Source organism: Dipodomys spectabilis, unplaced genomic scaffold (genome assembly GCF_019054845.1).
Source record: "Dipodomys spectabilis isolate Male_0828 unplaced genomic scaffold, ASM1905484v1 ptg000340l, whole genome shotgun sequence".
In the NCBI taxonomy this organism is placed as follows: domain Eukaryota; kingdom Metazoa; phylum Chordata; class Mammalia; order Rodentia; family Heteromyidae; genus Dipodomys; species Dipodomys spectabilis.
The window spans coordinates 1,435,700-1,455,760 of record NW_024871017.1 but is presented as its reverse complement, the minus strand read 5'-3'; the positions used below and the strand labels follow the sequence as shown (position 1 = coordinate 1,455,760).

The 20,061-nt window shown below is 43.1% G+C and overlaps 2 protein-coding genes across 5 annotated transcripts in view; one reads left to right on the top strand and one right to left on the bottom strand.

Moving 5' to 3' along the window:
• Med12l (mediator complex subunit 12L) overlaps positions 1–20,061 on the bottom strand; it is a 231,938-nt gene that overhangs the window by 66,161 nt on the left and 145,716 nt on the right. For both annotated transcript variants that reach the window (XM_042665626.1, XM_042665625.1), the window contains 5 exons: positions 13,181–13,328; positions 8,187–8,305; positions 7,359–7,502; positions 5,861–6,024; positions 3,488–3,619 (listed from right to left, as the gene is read on the bottom strand). In XM_042665626.1, coding sequence (XP_042521560.1) covers positions 3,488–3,619; positions 5,861–6,024; positions 7,359–7,502; positions 8,187–8,305; positions 13,181–13,328 — 707 coding nt within the window. The remainder of the gene's footprint in view (positions 1–3,487; positions 3,620–5,860; positions 6,025–7,358; positions 7,503–8,186; positions 8,306–13,180; positions 13,329–20,061) is intronic.
• The window catches only part of P2ry12 (purinergic receptor P2Y12), a 51,226-nt gene that overhangs the window by 28,964 nt on the left and 2,201 nt on the right, over positions 1–20,061 (top strand). For 2 of the 3 annotated variants that reach the window (XM_042665655.1, XM_042665654.1), the window contains one exon: positions 18,019–18,170. The gene's annotated coding sequence lies outside the window, so the exon portion shown is untranslated. Of the gene's footprint in view, positions 1–14,038; positions 14,062–18,018; positions 18,171–20,061 lie in introns of those variants that run through there. The other variant, XM_042665656.1, reaches the window with a different exon arrangement.

Sequence of the window (20,061 nt, the reverse complement as noted above, 5' to 3'; positions counted from 1 at the left end):
CTAACAGACAGAACTGGAATCACCGTGGAGCAGTGTTCTGACAGAGAGAACTGGAATCACCGTGGAGCAGTGTTCTAACGGAGAGAACTGGAATCACCGTGGAGCAGTGTTCTAACAGACAGAACTGGAATCACCGTGGAGCAGTGGTCTAACAGAGAACTGGAATCACCGTGGAGCAGTGTTCTAACAGACAGAACTGGAATCACTGTGGAGCAGTGTTCTAACAGAGAGAACTGGAATCACTGTGTAACAATAATTACAGCCTTCTACATTCCGTAGTCGTCTTTTTTTCAGGCAAGTAATAGAAAAACTTGTCAATAACCAGGGAAAGTTGGGGTATGTTTTTTAAATGACCCTCTTGATCATCCTTTGCTGTGCCGTTCTTTGTATTCAGCTCTTCATTCACTTTCATTCGCCACAGATCTTGGGTTCTTCGTGTGGATCACAAAATGCTAACTGGGTGCTCTCCTGGTCCCCTAACGCCACAGACCGAGTCTGCTTTGCCTACCATATCCTCATCTCAAGTGTTTAATAAAATGGACTGCTGCACATTGTAAATTTACCAATTTTTTGTTCAACTACTGAATTCTACCAATCTTTACATTTGTCTTTAGAAATAATTACGCCTTTTTTCTTAATTTTTATGAGGCATACTCTACTCTTCTCAAGCATGTAGATTTCTGTACAGTGTTCTAACTGACTGGACTGGGAAACTCCTGAATTCTGCAACTCATGCCTCATTTCTGGGCTGCCTGTTCTATTTACTGTAGTCTGTTTACAAATTTCTATGTTGAATGAAATACTAGTTACAATCTAACCGGTCTCCGTGGTATATAAGCCAAAAACCCAGAAATTTTCCTTCTGAAACTACACAAGCCAGAAAAAACAGCTAGAATAATGAGATCAATATGTACTGTAAGGCCAGAGGGACTTGTGCTCAAATCTAGTGTGGATCATGTATGAATTATGATTGAGAACAACGGCTTCTGGTAGGGAAGCCTACCAGAAATCCCTGTGGTAGCTGTGAAGATTCATGATTTTCTTTTTCGTTCTGCTGGTTCTAGGGCTTGAACTCACAGCCTGGGCACTGTCCTTGAGCTTTTCTGCTCAAGGCTAGCATTCTACCACTTGAGCCACAGCTCCACTTTTGGAGATGAGTGTGTCAGGCACTTTCCTGCCTGGGCTGGCTTCAAACTCTAATCCTCAGATCTGAGCCTTCTGAATAGCTAGGATTATAGTGTGAGCCACCAGGGCCCAGCTGATTCCAGGTCTCAGTAGAGAAATAACCTGGTACCTGAGACATACCTGTCTTAAGCTACGGTAGCTATGATTAGCATTACAATTCCCCAAATGTTCCTCTCTGCATAACTATATGTGTTTTATGTAAGATTATTAAAATTGTTTTATTATACAAATAGAAATATTGCTGCACATCTAGCTTGCTTGCATACTCTGCTAATACCAAAACAATCCTAGCCACAAGATATCTCAAGAAAGTTACACTATCTGGACACCAGTGCTCACAGCTGTAAACCTAGCTACTCAAGAGGCTGAGATCTGAGGATTGTGGTTCAAAACCAGCCTGGGCAGGAAGGGCCTGTGAGACTCTTCAATTAAATACCAGAAAACCAGAAGTGGCGCTGTGGCTCAAGTGGTAGAGCACTAGCCTTGAGCTGAAGAGCAGAGGGACAGTGCCCAGGCCCAGAGTTTAGGCCCCATGATTGAGAAAGAAAGAAAAAAAAAAAGATTGTATTGAAATCTGGCCCATTTCCACATTTTGTCAAGACTGTGAAAACGTGATTTTTGAGGGTCTGCCTTCCACTCCGTAGTAATGCCTACAAATGAGTCAGGTACCTGAGGGCACCATCTGCAGTGCCCAGCAGATGTACGTACTGGGAGGGAGCACTGTGTGCAACAGAAGAACTTTGTGCCCTAAGAAATTTACATTCTACAGAGGAGCATGATCATAACTCAAAGTGTAACAAAAGGGAGGGGGGAAATACTGGGTTTCGACGAACGAACAGGAGCTGGGCAAGGGAAGCAGAACCATGAATGGCATATAGAAGCAAGCAGGCAGATGGTGGCGGGAAGCCCTGAACAGCAGGTGAGGGTAAGCACAAAGGGTTGGAGAGACAGGCCTACAAAGGCCCCGGGGTGAGCGAGGTCGGGGAGACAGGCCCACAAGAAGGAGACCGGACACTATAGAGTGTTTGAAAGGTTAGGGAAAGAGGAGAGGGAGGGAGGGAGGGAGGGAGGGAGGGAGGGAGGGAGGGAAGAGAAAAGAGAGAAGGGAGGATAAGACAAGACAGGATATAGACAAGTAGGTAGACAGACAGGTAGGTAGTCAGACAGACGGAGAGGCAGATCGATCTGCCTGGAAAAGCTCTACAAGAGCACGTGGGGCCGAGGACCCTTGGCTGACTCACTAGGGAATGGTAACATTCTGCAGCCTCACGGAGAGTGTTAAACCCAAAGTAACACTTAAAGCCTGATTTTTAAAATGGGCTTATCAAAATCAAGGTGGTCCAGAAATAAAAGCAGAGCCTCCCACTAGTGTAAAGGTGTGTGAGACATTGATCATCACCTCACTATGCCTTACCTAAAACATACTGCGGAACGTCTGTTGGGCTGGGGCGGTGGGCTTGCGAGGCAGGCACCCTGGCCCTTGAGCCATGCCTCCAGCTGTAAAACTTACAAAAATATAAACCCTCAAACACAAAAAATCATCCTCTTATTGTTGAAGACATGAAAGTCAAAGTTATGGTTTATGACATAAAAGTCACGGTAACGTAGGGTTAGAAAAACCCCATGATCACATACCTACATCTTTACTGTGCTTTTTCTTTTATTGCAGTTAGGTATCTTTAGTATTTACTTCAAACTAATCTTGAATATATCAACCAGACACATAATGGAAGTGATTGTTTTTCCCATTTCCCATTTTTTTTTTTTTTGGGTCCGGTCGTGGGGCCTGAACTCTGGGCCTGGGCGCTGTCCCTCAGCTCTTCAGCTCAAGGCTAGCATTCCACCACTTGAGCTACAGCACTACTTCCGGCTTTTTTTTTTTTTTTGCTTATGTGGTGCTGAGGAATCGAACCCAGGGCCTCAGGCATGCAAGGCAAGCGCTCTACCACTGAGCCCCATAATAGAAGTAATTGTAATGAGTTTATATTATTAAAGTGGATGGCAAAAGTGGAGCCAGGCTGTGGTCTGAGGACAGTCCAAGCAAATACGTTCACGAAAGCCTATCTAAAAAACCAAGCTGGGCATTGTGGAACAGACCTGTAATACCAGCTATGAAAGTAAGAGTGAGAGGAACACGGCTGGGAGTGGGCTGTAGGCAAAGGGCAGAAGACTACCTGAAAAATAACTACATCAAAAGGGCGGAGGCCTGGCTAACGGACCCGCCCCAGCACCACGACACAAACACCCCAAACCAAGGGTACCACCACACACAGACATGGGCTCTGGATTTTCTTCTACTCACCTAAAGAGGTCTCCAAATTTACTTCTGAGGTGGCTACAGGACACGTAGAGATCGTAGAGGTAGGCTAAAATGCACCTCTCTGGAGAAGAACACTCCGAGGGGTTGGCCACGTGCTTCACCGCGCCGCACAGCCTGGGTGCAGAAGTAACAAGAGGCATGAGGCACCGGTTCTGACACTGTGCATGTCGTCTGCCTGCGCCTTAAAGAACACCAGGAAAGGTACCGGATTGTTAACACCAGTCACACAGCACAGTGTGTGTTATAAAGGTTTCAACAACAACAACAAACCCAACCAACCAAACCCTCCACACGTCACTGGGGGAATAAAGGCAGTGGAAGGAACGCCTCCAAACAAGACATCTAGGGAGAGGAGCTCAGCAATCAAGCTGCTCTGACTAGAATGCAAAAAGAAGGGTAAAGTGGAAAAACACACAAAACAATTATGAATGTAGTCAGCAGGAGGACTGCAGAGTTCACTCCTTTATAAAGAAGCAAATCTTTAAGGAAGCAGTTGTGAAAAACCTATCTTTAAGGGCTGGTTCTGGCTTGAATTCATAAGCTGGAGTCACATGCTCCTTGATCATCCAACTTAGAAACAAACATATCTGTGTTTTTCTTATATACAGAGATAAAGCCTCATCTTTTTAGTGACACATCTGTGACACATTACAATACTGTGCTACCTTTCCCCAACTACAACCTCTCCGTCCACAGTTCATAACACCAAAATCTCTACAGCACAGAATGACACACTTACAGTCTGTCTACCTGAGTCTAACGCTACCGTCTTGTACACTCTCAGAGTTCAGTATAACACTCCACTCACATTTTCTCGGATAGATGGGACCAGCGATCTGAAAAGGCCCTTAGAAACCTGGTTCACCATCCTCTCTGCTCAAAGAGGGCTCTGAGGCACAGCAAGGGGAAATTTCTTGCACAGAGGCAAAAGCTACTTAGTAAGCAGAATTAGGGGAGGCCTCTCTGCACCATTCAGGGGACAAGGAAAAGCCTGCCTCCCACAGGCTAAGAACAAGAGAACCGTGGGTGTCAGAGGCGGACCCCAGGAGACCAAAGAACACCAGTAAATGAGTTTCCGTATATTATCTTATAAGAATGGCTTGAATTAAAGAACAGGGACAAATTCCCAATTAGAAAGATTTGTTCAAGTCTGTAAGATGCATTAGCTATGTGATGTTAAATATTTAAGTTTTATAGCATGATTGTGGTCTACTAACTTATTTCCTAAATTAAAATACATTGTCTTGTATTTACAAGTTTGAGATCGTTCAGATTCTACTCCTTAATGTGTATGTACAATGAATGTATATAACAGCCAGCACTTTTCCTTTCTCCAGAAAAGCTGCTGTTAAATTGATTCAACTTGTCCAATAATCTAGAATTTGTTCCATGTGCTAGATACAAAGATGTTATCAAATTGAAGAACCCCACTACTTTTGAAGCCAAGAGCAAAAATATGGGGGGGAAACCCAGATTTTCTTTTGTCATAACAGGCTCGAAAGGGGGAAAAAAGGGATGAAAGGGACTTGAATCCACTCTGAAGAGCTTGCTCTACTCGGCTGGTACTGGGACGGTAGTCAGCGATTCTTCAGCCCAAATTCACTCATAGTGGCAGAGACAATCTTAGGCTACAAATACAAAGTGAAAAGAAGACTGACAATAAAATCATTTGTTTCAAGTTAGCTTTTGACAAAAAATATAATTTTAATCAAAAAGAAGAAACTGAAGAATCAAATGTCCAAAATGGCAGAGTGTACAACGCTTTATCTGGTGTTGGACTCCCACATATATATATTGTAAATGCACACAAGAGAAGTTTCAAGTGTCCATTATTTACAATACATGAGGACGATGGGCACTGTCAATGACAGAATGATGTAAATAAGCAACCCTGTACACTTATCAAGGGGTAGGAGCAAGTCAGAAAGGAGCAAAGAACCATACTTAACTGAAAAACATATTCTTTACAGATTTGTTATCTCCAATACATGTTTTCTGGCAAATGTTCTTTTAACTACAGTCTTATTGCAACAGCCATCAGAATTATTTTTTCTCTTAACAGTTTTATGTAGCTGGGCACTGGTGGCTCATATTTCTACACAGAGGTGTGAGATCTGAGGATCACGGTTCAAAGCCAATCAGGGCTGAAAAGTCCCCTTGAGACCCTTACCTCCAATGAACCACCAGAAAACCAGAAGTGGTGCTGTGGCTCAAAGTGGTAGAGTGCTAGCCTTGAACAAAAGAGCTCAGGGACAGTGCCCAGGCTCTGAGTTCAAGCCCCATGACCAACCAAAAGAAAAAAGAAGTTTTATGCATTTTAGGACTGGAAATAGTTATGTTATTTTTCATACTAACCCTTCAAACACCTGGGCTGTCTGATCAGGATTCAGGATCAGACAGCTGTGGTACCGCCTGAGGACAGCCACTATGCAGACGCACAGTCCCGTTGTGTAATTTCCTGCCAGGCTGGAGGACTTTAGGAGCAGTTCAGCTTCCACCACACTCAGCTCATTTAGTAGCTACAACAGAGAAGAGGCTGGATAAAACTGCCGTTGCCCAAGCAAGTGGGAAAACACGTCCCTCCAAAGACCACTAAAATAGTGTCATTTGCTACACCACCCTTCCAAAACACAAGTACTGGCAAGTCAAACTGGTTTTTGCTTGTAAGCTTTAACCAATTTTTAGATTCTTCTTCTGTCTAGACATCAGGTGCATATAAGGAAGTACCCAGTGCTAAATCAGTTACTGAAACTTTATGGCAGCCTAGATTCTGAGCTAGATAATTCTAGTGAGCATCCCCATTCTATATTTTCCCTCCTTAAACGTAACAGGCAAGTTTCCATCATTTTCTTCTTATTAATAAAGGTAATGCCTACTATAGAAAAAAATAAAGCCAAGTCTAATATCTGTTCACTAATACTAGAAACAGATCAACTAAAATATCTTAGAAGTACTATGGAAGAGAGGAAAATTATTAGGCTTTAGATTTTTTTTTCTTTCAACATAAAATGTGCTGTAGAATGGAGGGAAAATAACCTTTCTTCATTACAAAGACAAAAAATTACAAAACTAAAAGAGAATTTTCAAAACTCTCACATATTAGATGATATCTATTTTTAGCACCAGTAATAAGTAATTAAAATGAATGCAAATATAACTATTATACTACTTATACTGTTAAATCAGAATGTCAAATTTAAAAAAAAATAAGAGAAGAATGAGTATGTTTATTGGTAAAGTTATGGTCAGATACAAACAAAAGTTTGGGTGTGCTGTTCTACAGCAGGGCGGCCACGGACATACTGTACATTACAAAAAGCTTGAGGAAATACATATCTGTATGCAAAACAAAATTATACAAGAGATGCCTGTACCTAAGCATCACAGGGTGTGTGATATGTATGTTTTTACGTATCAATTAAGAAATAAATTTAAGCCAAGATGGCGGGGCACGTCCTAAGCCCAGGCTAGTCAGGAAGCTGAGGTGAAAGGTCACTTGAAGGGAGGCTTCATGCCCAGCCGGGTCATTTGTTACACCTATGGGCACACTTTTATAAATGCAACGAAATGCATTTCTTTTTTTTTATTTTTTATTTTTTTTGGGTCCGGTCGTGGGCCTGAACTCGGGGCCTGGGTGCTGTCCCTCAGCTCTTCAGCTCAAGGCTGGCGCACTACCACCTGAGCCACAGCGCCACTTCCGGCTTTTTTCTTTTTGCTTATGTGGTGCTGAGGAATCGAACCCAGGGCCTCGAGCATGCAAGGCAAGCGCTCTACCACTGAGCCACCTTCCCAGCCCAGAAATGCATTTCTTGATGCCTGGCAGAATTGTTGTCCCACAGGGTCTTCCCAGCACCTGTATTGCGAAATCAATCAATCCATTGATATTCAGTGCTGGCTCCATGAGATCAAAGATGAGCTGGATGTGGTGAGCCAGAGGGAGGTGGAAGGAGGCCCCAGAGGCAAAGCTTGTGATCTGCTCCAGCACGTTGTTAGAGATCTGCGGGCAGGGCAGGGCATAGAGAGAGAGGGTCACACCGCTGCTGGGGGCCGAGCTCCCCCAACAGAGAGGGTCACAACGCTGCTGCAGGCCGAGCTCCCCCAACAGAGAGGGTCACACCGCTGCTGCGGGCCAAGCTCCCGCCCACCTCAATTCTGACTGCTCAAGGGGATTCCCTTCAGAGAAACAAAAACCATGTGCAAAGCAAACTCCCTTACAGTTATCATTTGAAGAAACAGGACCTGGTCACTAAGATCTACATCTTACTGATTTTAAAACAATCTATGACTGTTCATGTTTTTAGACGATCTAATTGAATTTGCACCAGACTGTAAAGCAAACAGATGAGCAGATGTGGTTTCTTCTTGAGTTCATAGTATTTTAATTCAATCAACAGATCCATCCTTCATCAACAGTGATATGGGATCAATATGTAATTGAATAAAAATTACATTAGGGATTGTTTTACATATTGATTATCGTCATCAAATAAAACACTTACACAATAAAAACATATCGGAGGTAGGCAACCTGATACTTAAAAATGAATGGTTTGATACACTCCCAAGTATAGTTGGTAAAATGTATTTGTGAACTTATTAAGGCCAGAAACATATTGCATAGAAAAGCTTTTTAAGGAAATAAAAATATTATACATGTAAACAGAGAACCTCAAATGGCTACCTGAGATGTCACTTGATGCTGATCAAAATATGAAAGGAGCTGGAGTTTTGTGAACACTGCCTCCAGTGTTGGGAAGGCCTCTTGTTTGTTCTTCCTGGCTCTTTGTCCTTCATCGCCAACTAAATAAACGTATAAAATAGATTATTTTTGCATTTAAATGAAATGCTTAATTTTAAATACTTCTTACAGAGGCAGAGCATGCATTAGGAAAGTGAATAGTTACACATTTCCACAACATGAATGCGTGCCTGTCATGAAGGAGCCCCCAAGCCCACCTAGCACTTTCCATGCTACTCACCCGTGGAGGGGTGGTTCATCGAGTCTCCCTGCAGCCTGGACTTCGGGCCCCCATTTAGAGCTTTACACAGATGACTCACACAATGTATACTTTGCACTGAACAACACTGTGCTTTGAAGACTGAGTCATTCTTGATGTGACTTCGACATGTTCAACAAATGAATACCCACATCTGGCACTGCAACATCAATTCCAGTGAGGAGTATCTATATTCTGGCTATCATGAAAGCGTCCCTAGGAACACTTATGACTAAATGACTTAAAATATAATCCCAGTCTGGCTATGATAGACCAGGTACTTCCTGGGCCCTTTCTTTGGAGAGTCACCACTAATCTTTTCTGAATCAAAAAAGACATGTACATAATTCCAAACTGTTTAGGGTCAGTAGAGGATTAAATCTTACCACATTAGAAAAGTACTATGCTTATCTCCTTAACATAAGGAGGTCTGAAGAAAATTCCAACTAAAAATATAAAACAAAAACCTGAGTTTAAGGAGGACTATTGTTCTTAACAGTTTTAAGAACTTATTATAAAACAGATTTAATCCTACTGTAAAATATCTTAAAATGTCTTTACAAAACCAAATGGATTATATGTGCTTATTTTAAGGTCCTTTATAGAACTTTTATTCTAAGTGGTCAGGATCAATAGACACAAGTTCTGCTGTCCATAGGTCCTTTTCCTTTTATTTGGAGGTTTACTTTCAGGGAATTAATGTCACTTTACAAATCTCTGTTAAAGACGTAAGACATAAACAAGATGTAACCAATCTCCAGGGCTAGGGTGCAGCTCATGGATTCCCAGCACCACCAAGAAGAAAACTTAATTCAGTGAACTTGAGAATAGTTTGCTAAAGGCAAATGGAATACTTTTAGAAAATAAAATTTAAAAGGTGATGCCCCCTTTGACAACAAGCAATTAATATTATAGCCAAACACAAAAACAAATTAGACTGATGCATTATAACTGGCTAGCACAAAGCAAGTAGACATTGTTACCAGATGAATCGACATGAAGAGGTGCTGAGGTAGCATATGTTAGAAGCCGGTACCACTTTTGTGATACTGACTTCGTGAATATCTTTTTTTTTTGGGGGGGGTGGGGGGGGTGGTCCGGTCGTGGGGCCTGAACTCTGGGCCTGGGCGTTGTCCCTCAGCTCTTTAGCTCAAGGCTAGCGCTCTACCACTTGAGCCACAGCGCCACTTCCGGAATTTTTCTTTTTTCTTATGTGGTGCTGAGGAATCGAACCCAGGGCCTCAGGCATGTAAGGCAAGCGCTCTACCACTGAGCCACCCTTGAATATCTATTTTTATAAGCACAAATTGAGCATGGAATTCCAACTTCGTTCTAGCTGCACATGTCACGAGCACATTTAAAATACCAAAGGTTTTTTATTTTCATTCCTAACAACATTGATCTAAGGCTGAAGAACTTCAATAGTTTTGCAGGCAAAGTGTTTCAAAAGAGCAGTTAATAATATTTGGTTCTGCCTAGGACCAAAATAAACAAAAATATTAGGACTTGAAGCAGGTCCAGCTAAGAAATCACAAATGCACCTTTTTGCTTATACTAATCAGTACTACATACACCACATACAGCAAACTAAAAAAACACCTTATAAAAGTCTAACTTTGGGGCTGGGAAGGTAGAGCGCTTGCTCTGCCTTCAGTAGAGTAGACGGCTCAGTGTAGAGCGCTTGCTCTACCTTCAGTAGAGTAGACTGCTCAGTGGTGGAGCGCTTGCTCTACCTTCAGTAGAGTAGACGGCTCAGTGGCAGAGCGCTCGCCTCCCATGCAGGAGGCCCTGGGCTCGATTCCTCAGCACCACATAAGCAGAAAAAGCAAGAAGTGGCGCTGTGGCTCAAGTGATAGAGCGCTAGCCGTGAGCTGAAGAGCTGAGGGACAGCGCCCAGACCCTGAGTTCAAACCACACGACCAACAACAACAACAACAAAAAAGTCTAAAACTCGTTAGTGGAGGTTCTCAGAAAAATACTTAATTTAATGCTATTTACCTGAGTAACACTAGTCATAATATACAGATGTTCTTATTTATTTTATCTTCACTTGCTTTCATAACTTGTATTGTTATTCTTCTGCTGCTTAATTTTAATTATTTTTAATCTTTAAATTTTAAAATGTTGAGATATTATTAAAGTTCACTTATGGTTTCAGAAAAACATCATTAACACCCTAAAAAAGATGACTTAATAAAATGTTAAAATGAAGTCTGACCATTCTTAAATTGCAAATGTTTTAAACTTCAGGTTAGAACATGCATACTGATGCATAACGATGGAATTAAAAATCTCACTAAAACCTGTTAAGACTGGGAGAATGAGAGGGAGAACTAGAGAGAGAGAATCTGATTAAAATACAATGTATGTATGTGTGAAAATCATGGTGAAACTCAATTACTCCACCCTAAAGAAAAGGAATGACAGGAAAGTTACGTAACCTGGTTGGGGAAAAGGGGGGAAAAGGTAACAGTGGGAAGAGGGAAGGTGAGGTTTGTTCCTCAAAATCTTGTTTTTAAGCCAAATGCCGATGGCTCACACCTGTAATCCTACCTACACCAGAGGCAGAGATCTGAGCTTTGCAGTTCGAAACCAGCCCGGGCAGAAAAGTCCCTGTGAGACTCTTATCTCCAATTAACCACTCAAAAACTGGAAGCAGAGCTGTGGCTCAAAGTGGTAGAGTATTACCCTTGAGCACAAAGAGGCTCAAGGACAGCGAACAAGACCTGAGTTCAAGTCCCACAACTGACAAAAAAAAATCATATTTTTATGTGTTCCCCAAAATAAAATGGATGCTACACACAAGCTCTTTTTTCCCCAAACGGGCAAATTTCCATTCATTTGAAGTACAATCAGCTAGCTTCAGATGCACATACTAACTTTAAGTAGTGTAACTATTTACAGATGGTGAAAATTTAATGCCTTACAGTATCTTTGAAGATGTCCCTTCAAAGTGGTGTTTCTGACACTGATATCTCAAAAAGCCATACTGAACAAGTGATTTTCTCTTTGTGAATTTATGTTCTAGAAGTACCTATTCAAGGAACTGGTACAAAGACAAAAGAGTATAGTCTGGCACTTAAAAAAAAACACGAAAAAGATACCATGTTACTTCCCGCTCTTTCCCACTTTAGGCCTTCCAACACTGGAAATTCCCCAGTGTACAGAAATACCATTGACAGGTAATTTAGATAAACCGCGGCTCCCACCCAAAACTGCACCGCACTCCAAAAATAGTTGAACAGGCTCCTGGCAGGACTCAAGCCTGGTCTTCTATTGTCCCATATTTCCTCTTGTCTCTGAGAGAGAAGAGAACCAAACAACAGACTGATTTCCTACACAAAGCGGGGCGGGAGTGCTTCCCATCCATGGCCCCAGGTTCCCGGGGTGCCAATCCTTTTCTGGTAATGAAAAGGACCTAGAAAATGTGATGCAAAAGCTGTGTTTAAAACTACCACCTCAGCTATCAGAGGGCCAGAACGTCGTATCAGACTGAAACACGTCCTGCCCGTCCCTCGTTTCTTACTGACAGAGGGAAAAAGCTGGTTGAATTATTTGTACAACTATGTTTTTCTCCAGGGAAGACCTAGCATGAAAAGCCTTGTGACTTAGTTGCTAGTTGAGTTGTACAGACAACCTGGACGAGGACAGCAGGACGGGAGAGGTTTCCATCATGTGTGGCAACCGTGTAGCTGGCACAGGGTAAATTCAAGCATTCTTCTCCATTCAAATTAATAAAGTAGTTAAGAACAACACATGGGTGGTAGAGAAGGGATGACATCATGAGATAAACAAACCTTGGAAAGAGTCATTAAGCAGATGAGAAGTAGATAACTACAGAATTTTAATTACACAACGGGGTGACAGAATATAAAGTCATAGCTTTACTATAAAAATTATGTAAAAAGCCCTGGGAAAGAGAATTCCCAAGCAAAGGAAGCATCACCTTGCAACATCCAATTGTCTTTCTTACTTAAAATTATTTGATGATATAGTAACTATCACTATCTGTTACAATGATCCTTCTGGATAATGTATGAAAAGATCAGCAACTATGCTGGCATGATTTTTCAGCTAACATGGAATATGAGTGCCACAGAGCAAAAGCACATACTTTAATCTTGAAAAAATAATATTAAAGAAACGGGGCAATCTCAAACACGGGTGCTCAGGCCCATAATCCTACTGATGCAGGAGGCTGGGAGCTGAGGATCACAGCTCAAAGCCAGCCCAGGTAGAAAAGTATTTCAGACTCTTATTGCCTATTAAGCACCCAAAAGCTGGAAATGGAGCTGTGGCTCAAATGGTAGAGTGCTGGCTTTGAGCACAAAAGCTCAGAGACAGTGCCCAAGCCCCCAGAACAGCACAAAGAAATGAGGAAATAGACTTCTTACAGACTAAGGGCTTTCCCACTCACCCTTCAGCACTCCATTACTACTGCAGAAAATGTGTCACATAAAAGAGCAGAGAATAAAAATAAGACCCGTAACACCTATGAAGTGCAGTGCATGCCACAAAGGTTGCTATTAATGGAAGAAGGTCTTGGACGTTAAATGTGCTTATTCATATTTCAACATGACAGTCATCAGGAGGAGGAAACGCTGCAACAGTGACGTGGGCCACTCTGATAACACCGAGGAAAGGGCACAATGGGAGCCAAGGTGGTGGAGCCCCTTACCCCCTGTCTCTGTGGGGCTCTTCTTGTTCAGGATCTTCAGAAGGTCTTTGGTAATCTTCTTCAGTTGATGCTGAGCTTCCTCCCGCTCTTTGCCCACTCCGTAGAGAAGGACTGTGCGCTGGTTACATTCATGACTTGAAGATTCATCCTGGAAAACACAAGATGCCGTCTAAGACCCTTGTCTGTGGAGAGGGGACCGCTGTGCCCGCCCCTGGAGCGCGCTAGCCACAGCCTCTCCGGCTGGCCTGTGGCGGCCCCCCTACCGAGCTTGCTCTCACCACAATCTCCACCGGCAACACCCTGACTTTTCAAATTTGGAACCTGATCAAGTAAAACACAAAAACGTGCCACCTGACCTGAAGTCTTGACAGAAGCATCTGATGTGGGCCTATCCTACAGAGTAAGTTCTGGCTATTGAAAAACTTTTCCTTGTCTAAAATTGAACGTGACATTAATTTCACACATTTAACACACTATCCATTGATTTCTTAAGGAAATTATTGCTTCGTAAGCTTGGTTTTAAGCATAAAGTAAGAGTAGGACATTCAAAATGCTAGGACATTCAAAAGCTTTACACACACACACACACACACACACACACACACACTTCCAACATGACTGTGTGGATCCTGGAAAACACAAGATGCCGTCTAAGACCCTTGTCTGTGGAGAGGGGACCGCTGTGCCCGCCCCTGGAGCGCGCTAGCCACAGCCTCTCCGGCTGGCCTGTGGCGGCCCCCCTACCGAGCTTGCTCTCACCACAATCTCCACCGGCAACACCCTGACTTTTCAAATTTGGAACCTGATCAAGTAAAACACAAAAACGTGCCACCTGACCTGAAGTCTTGACAGAAGCATCTGATGTGGGCCTATCCTACAGAGTAAGTTCTGGCTATTGAAAAACTTTTCCTTGTCTAAAATTGAACGTGACATTAATTTCACACATTTAACACACTATCCATTGATTTCTTAAGGAAATTATTGCTTCGTAAGCTTGGTTTTAAGCATAAAGTAAGAGTAGGACATTCAAAATGCTAGGACATTCAAAAGCTTTACACACACACACACACACACACACACACACACTTCCAACATGACTGTGTGGAATACGTCTGTATTTGTGTCCAAATGGTGTTTCTGAGTTATAGTGAAGGCTTCTTTGGGTGTAAAGCAGCTGGGGGAACGCAAACATGCCGTCTGCTCTGCCCCCCACTCCTGGCTTTGGCTTTTCCCATATGGTCACAGAACCTCAGAAATGCACACACACCACCGGCAGTTCCTCAACCAAGGTTAAGTAGCGTAGGAAGTGCTCTTGTTCTCAGACTGGCTTTGATCTTACTTCTTCGCTCAACAGCTTCCTCAGGCTGGGTGCTTACCCCACGGGGCTCTTCCCTGTAAGCGAATACCGCTGTGCTCACGTTAGTGATGGCCCTCACCAACAGCAAACCCCGGCAGATGCTCGCCTGGAGTCTCACATGGGCACACGCCTCGCAAGCCGCAGGTTGCTTCTGCAGCCCCATTTTCTCTCAGCTTTGTCACTGTGCTCCGGGTCTCTATCACCATCTGGTCAGCCTTTCCGTCTGGCACACACTGGCCTTGACACACACTTCCCTTACACTGCTCCTTACTAAAAAGAGCACTGCTTGCATGCCTCACTGACTTATCTACCCCACACTAGCACTCGGGGTTCCAGTGTTTAAATCTGCCTTTAAAGTGAGAGAGACCACCACGTCAGAGGGAGTGCTTCCCCAGAAACCATTCCCCGTTTCAAAACACAAGACACAACAGCTGTATGAAGCAGCTACGGGCACACAGGAAAGAGCCGAGCTGCTTGCTGATCTCAGGCTTTAATTGTTACAGAACATGAGTGCTGCTTTTTTCCTTTGTTGGGATGTAGATACCCAGACCTATAAAGAGAACAGGAGAAAACTGCGAAACTCAGATCGCGCCCGCTGTATGCCCTGGTGACTCCAGGGAGGCACACGTAACTGGTACCAACACTGATGTCCACGAGAAGGGTGACACGCAGATTAGCTACATTATCCAATACCTCTATAGAATGTGCATCCACATGCCTGGAACTCTGAGAAAACTACAAGGAAAAATGTTCCCCATTGTCAAGCCACGTGTATTACTGTAGAGCTATAGGGGAAGGCTTCCTGGGCAGACCTGTGTGCTGGCCCGGCAGCACAGGGCAGCGATGGCCCCTGCTGGGCTGAGAACTCTGACTGCACCCGGCCCGGTCACTTACAACTCCCTCCCCAACAAATCAGCAACGCCACTGCCCTTGCAAGGCAGAGAGTCAGGAGCACACTGCACACATGGTCGCTGCTGCCAATTCACCCATTGCGAATGACCCCCACGGCACCCATCCACAGCAGCGACCCCACAGTCGCCGGCAGCTCCCACCTTTGCCGGTGTCTTCCTGTCACCAAATGCCCCAAAGCTGCACCAGTGCACTGCCGTGCCTTTGCTGCACTGAACCACCCAAGGACCAGAAAGGGAATTCTGTAGCATTTATCACAGTGCAGTGCAGTTTTTTAAAGGTTATTTTCATGTATTTAAAGTCTGTCTTCCCTGTCTTCATTTTCATTTTCTTCCTTAATAAGCACCATTGGCATTGAATATTTGTTGAGTATTTGTTGAAGCAGACGAGGGGACAAACATATAGCTAAAGAAACGAGGCAGAGATAAAAATAAGAAAAAATAGTTTTACAGATCACTTAAGCTGATCAAGAGCTGAGGAAAGTGAGGGGGGAAGAAAAAATAGAAAGTCTTAGAAACAAATGTCCAGTGAACTACACTCTATATAGGGAGGCCTAGAGTAAGTACCCACTGCCAAAATTAACTATACTTAGTATTAGACATGAGGACTAGGAAACAAAACCTAAGACATACTAAAAGGAAGAAAATCTTGGGCACCCAAATCTAACAGAGAATATGCATCTCATTAGATTTCAATACGAGCCCACTAGAAATATTTGTTGGAGACCCCCAAAAAGCACATGGAGCACTGAGAAAATAAGGGCAAAGATTCTGGAGGTAGCTGGAAATATATGGTGAGTATTATTTGGCACAAGCCGGGCAACAGGTCAGGGATAAAGACAGCCCTAAGAGGGTGCGGAAGCTCTCACCGTGCTTTAGAAGAGAGAAGTAGAGCTGAGACAGTGGACAGAGTATGAGGGCATCAAGTGAGGAATGCAGGCCTCAGAGTGGACAATGCTCCGGCGACACACAGCAACCAGAGGAGGGGCACAGACACACAGGGCCACAGAGTGTCCAGGGGAGTCACAGGCCATGGGCACACCAGGGTGGTGGTGGGGAAAGCAAGCCAGACGCCAGGGTCTGAGCTGAGAAGCAGCAGCAGGAGAGAAGCCCGCACTTCCAGGAGTGAGCACGGAGAGCAGCAGCTGGGGAGGACGTCGACGCCACGTGTAGGGAATCGGCATCCTGCTGTCTTCAAAGCTATGATTCACACAGAGGAGTCTTCATACCGAAATCAAGAATGGAAAGCAGAGTAATGATGCAGGGGTAGGAGACAAAGGACTCTCGTCAAGATTCACAATACACAGGGAATCAAGAAAATTAGAGACAACAGAGGGAAATGTGCCCATCAAGGAGAAAGAAACTGGAAGGTAGAATCAGTGCATTGGTCTTGATGCATGCGGGCACACACACACGCACATACATGCACACACACACACACACACACGCACACATGCACATACACACACACGTGCACACACGCACACACACACGCACACACACACGCACACGCACACACATGCACACATGTGCGCACGCACACACACGCACGCACACACGCACGCGCGCACACACACGCACATGCACGCACACACCCGCGCGTTTCAACCACATTTCCAGGTGACATGGAGCTGCTACTCTGGACATACGCTCAAAATTCAGAGGAAACAACCAAAACGTGTTCACAGTAGAGGCACCTGCCCATATAGTGTGACCTTGGAGATGCTGGGCTTAGGTGTACAAGTGGTTCGTCTCAACATAGGGGAGCAGCAACATTGGCATAAAGGTAAAGCAGAAACAAGTTCTACCATCAAGTTTCATTCCTACCGTATCTTTGTCCCTTGGGTTTAAAAATTTAAAAACTGTATATAATAGTGATACTAAGATGCCTTGATTTAATGTTACCATTTTCCCCCAAAACTAAAAGTTAAGGTAAAAAAAAAAAACCATAAAAAACTAAACTGTTTACATTTAAGTTTCTCAAGAAAGCATGAAGAAATTATACAATGAGCAAGTATTGGACTGTTTTTTTTCATGTAATTTAGATTCTGGCCATTTATAATGGGGAGACACTGTTCAGCCTACAAAGGGGTTAATCAAACACAGATTTAGAATCATGGCATTATGAACCAGGGAGGGAACAAGAGCAAGAAGCTCAGCAGCCCTAGCCAGGCCACATTCTGAGTTAATGTCATTACTCGCTAGAAGGCAACCCATTATCCAATGTGAAGCATGGCATGTTTACAGGTGAAAATCATCTGAAAAAGATGATTTTTGCCTCTTTCTTCAGGAAACAGACTTCAAATGCTTGACTTATGGATTCATTATCTGTATGGAAAATAACCTATGAACTTAGAAATCATCAGCTACCGCAGATTTCGGTGAAAAGCTTGAACATCGTAAATTACTTTTGGTAGAGGTGACTTCTGGCCGCTCTGGTCCTCATTCCCAGGAAGTAAAAGCAGAAGTCCTAGAAGCAGACAGATGGGAAGTCCACTGTACACACACAACGCTGCAGATAAATCTCTGATTGTGAAGTTCTCTCTTCCCTCTCTCCTTCCATTTCCCTATAGAACTCTCAAGACTTTACTGATGAAAGCTCAGCAAATTCTCTACCACAAATAAGTTTGGCAACTACCTTGAGACATTAATAGGAAAACACCAGATGCCACTCTAACAACTACTACTGAAGACATACAAATCCTTCAGAATCTACCACAAGCAGGTAATGTTCTGTCAGTATTTGACATACATATATTTAGATAAGATGTATGTGTAAATTTTTCTTCCACGTTTTTCTTAAAGTTGTAATTCTTAAGTAACAACAGCAAAAATATATTTGGGATAAACATTAAAATGCGAGTCATATTGATGGTGGTATCAGAAAGAACCATTAATCTCTTCACTAAAAAATGCGTGGATATAAAAATACAAATGGTATTACCTATTTCATCTTAACTATAAAAAGAGACTTAAATATAGGCAGAAAGGTAATATTATAAATGTTGAGAATACTTGTGAAATATTTTACTATTTAGCAAAATGAGCACTCACAAAGGAGCTCGACTGCCAGAGAATAAACAAGAGCAAAAAATTGCACTAGTGAAGGTTATAAAACCAGTGATCTTGTGTCAATAAAGTACAGGATTCTATTCACTTTTTTGAAGGGGGATTAAGTGACTAGTGACAGTGGTCAAAGGTTTACACCACACTCTTGATGACTCCAATTTTTATTTTCAATAATTAAAGGATGAAAAAAGTGAACTCCAGGGTTTTTTGGGGAATTTGGAATCACTTCATTTGCCACGTTGAATCTTTTACATGGAAGTAGTGTGGTTTTTATTTGCTTTCAACATGATTATCTGATCATAAAGAATATTTTATGTAAAATCAATTGCATTTGATGCAATAAAAATCTGAAGTTCATGTTAAGTTTCAAGATTTAGATGCTAGATGGTATGCTGAGAAGCCAGCTGTTACTTTCCAATAACTGCCTGTTGTGATAAGAGCCTGCAAAGCCAGAGAAGGGTCTGGCTTTGCTGCTTTACTTCAGCTACCACTGTACACTCTCTAAGTCCAGGAGCACGGTGGTCCTGGCTTTGCTGCTTTACTTCAGCTACCATTGTACACTCTCTAAGTCCAGGAGCACGGTGGTCCTGGCTTTGCTGTTTTACTTCAGCTACCATTGTACACTCTCTAAGTCCAGGAGCACGGTGGTCCTGGCTTTGCTGTTTTACTTCAGCTACCACTGTACACTCTCTAAGTCCAGGAGCACGGTGGTCCTGGCTTTGCTGCTTTACTTCAGCTACCACTGTACACTCTCTAAGTCCAGGAGCACGGTGGGCCTGGCTTTGCTGTTTTACTTCAGCTACCACTGTACACTCTCTAAGTCCAGGAGCACGGTGGGCCTGGCTTTGCTGTTTTACTTCAGCTACCGTTGTACACTCTCTAAGTCCAGGAGCATGGTGGTCATGGCTTTGCTGTTTTACTTCAGCTACCATTGTACACTCTCTAAGTCCAGGAGCACGGTGGTCATGGCTTTGCTGTTTTACTTCAGCTACCATTGTACACTCTCTAAGTCCAGGAGCACGGTGGTCCTGGCTTTGCTGTTTTACTTCAGCTACCATTGTACACTCTCTAAGTCTAGGAGCACAGTGGTCCTGGCTGCCTTGAGGGGCGGGGCGTGGTGAACACACATGCACACACCTACACACAAGTATATGTAAATGTGCATATACACCTGTGTAACTAACGTGTATTTAGAAAATGTACGTGAAAATTAAACCTAGTGAACAACTTGGAAATAAAGTACACATGGATTCAAAATGCGTGGGACTAAATAATGGGACTTTATAAAACAGGTGCTTGAATGGAGGACAGGAAGACAGGGTAGGAATAACTTCCACTTCTGTTTTTCTGTGACTCACTTTGATTTGTTTAGTGAGTTTACCAAGAGTGCTTTCACAATTTCCACTTTTTAATTTAACATCCAATCATTTCTCCTTGTAATCCTTTGATGACACTAAAATAAATAAAGCCAGGAGTAAGAATGATACAGGAAAGTAAGAAATGCAGTATCATCCAAATATCCATTTCCTATGTAAATACAAGTGGGC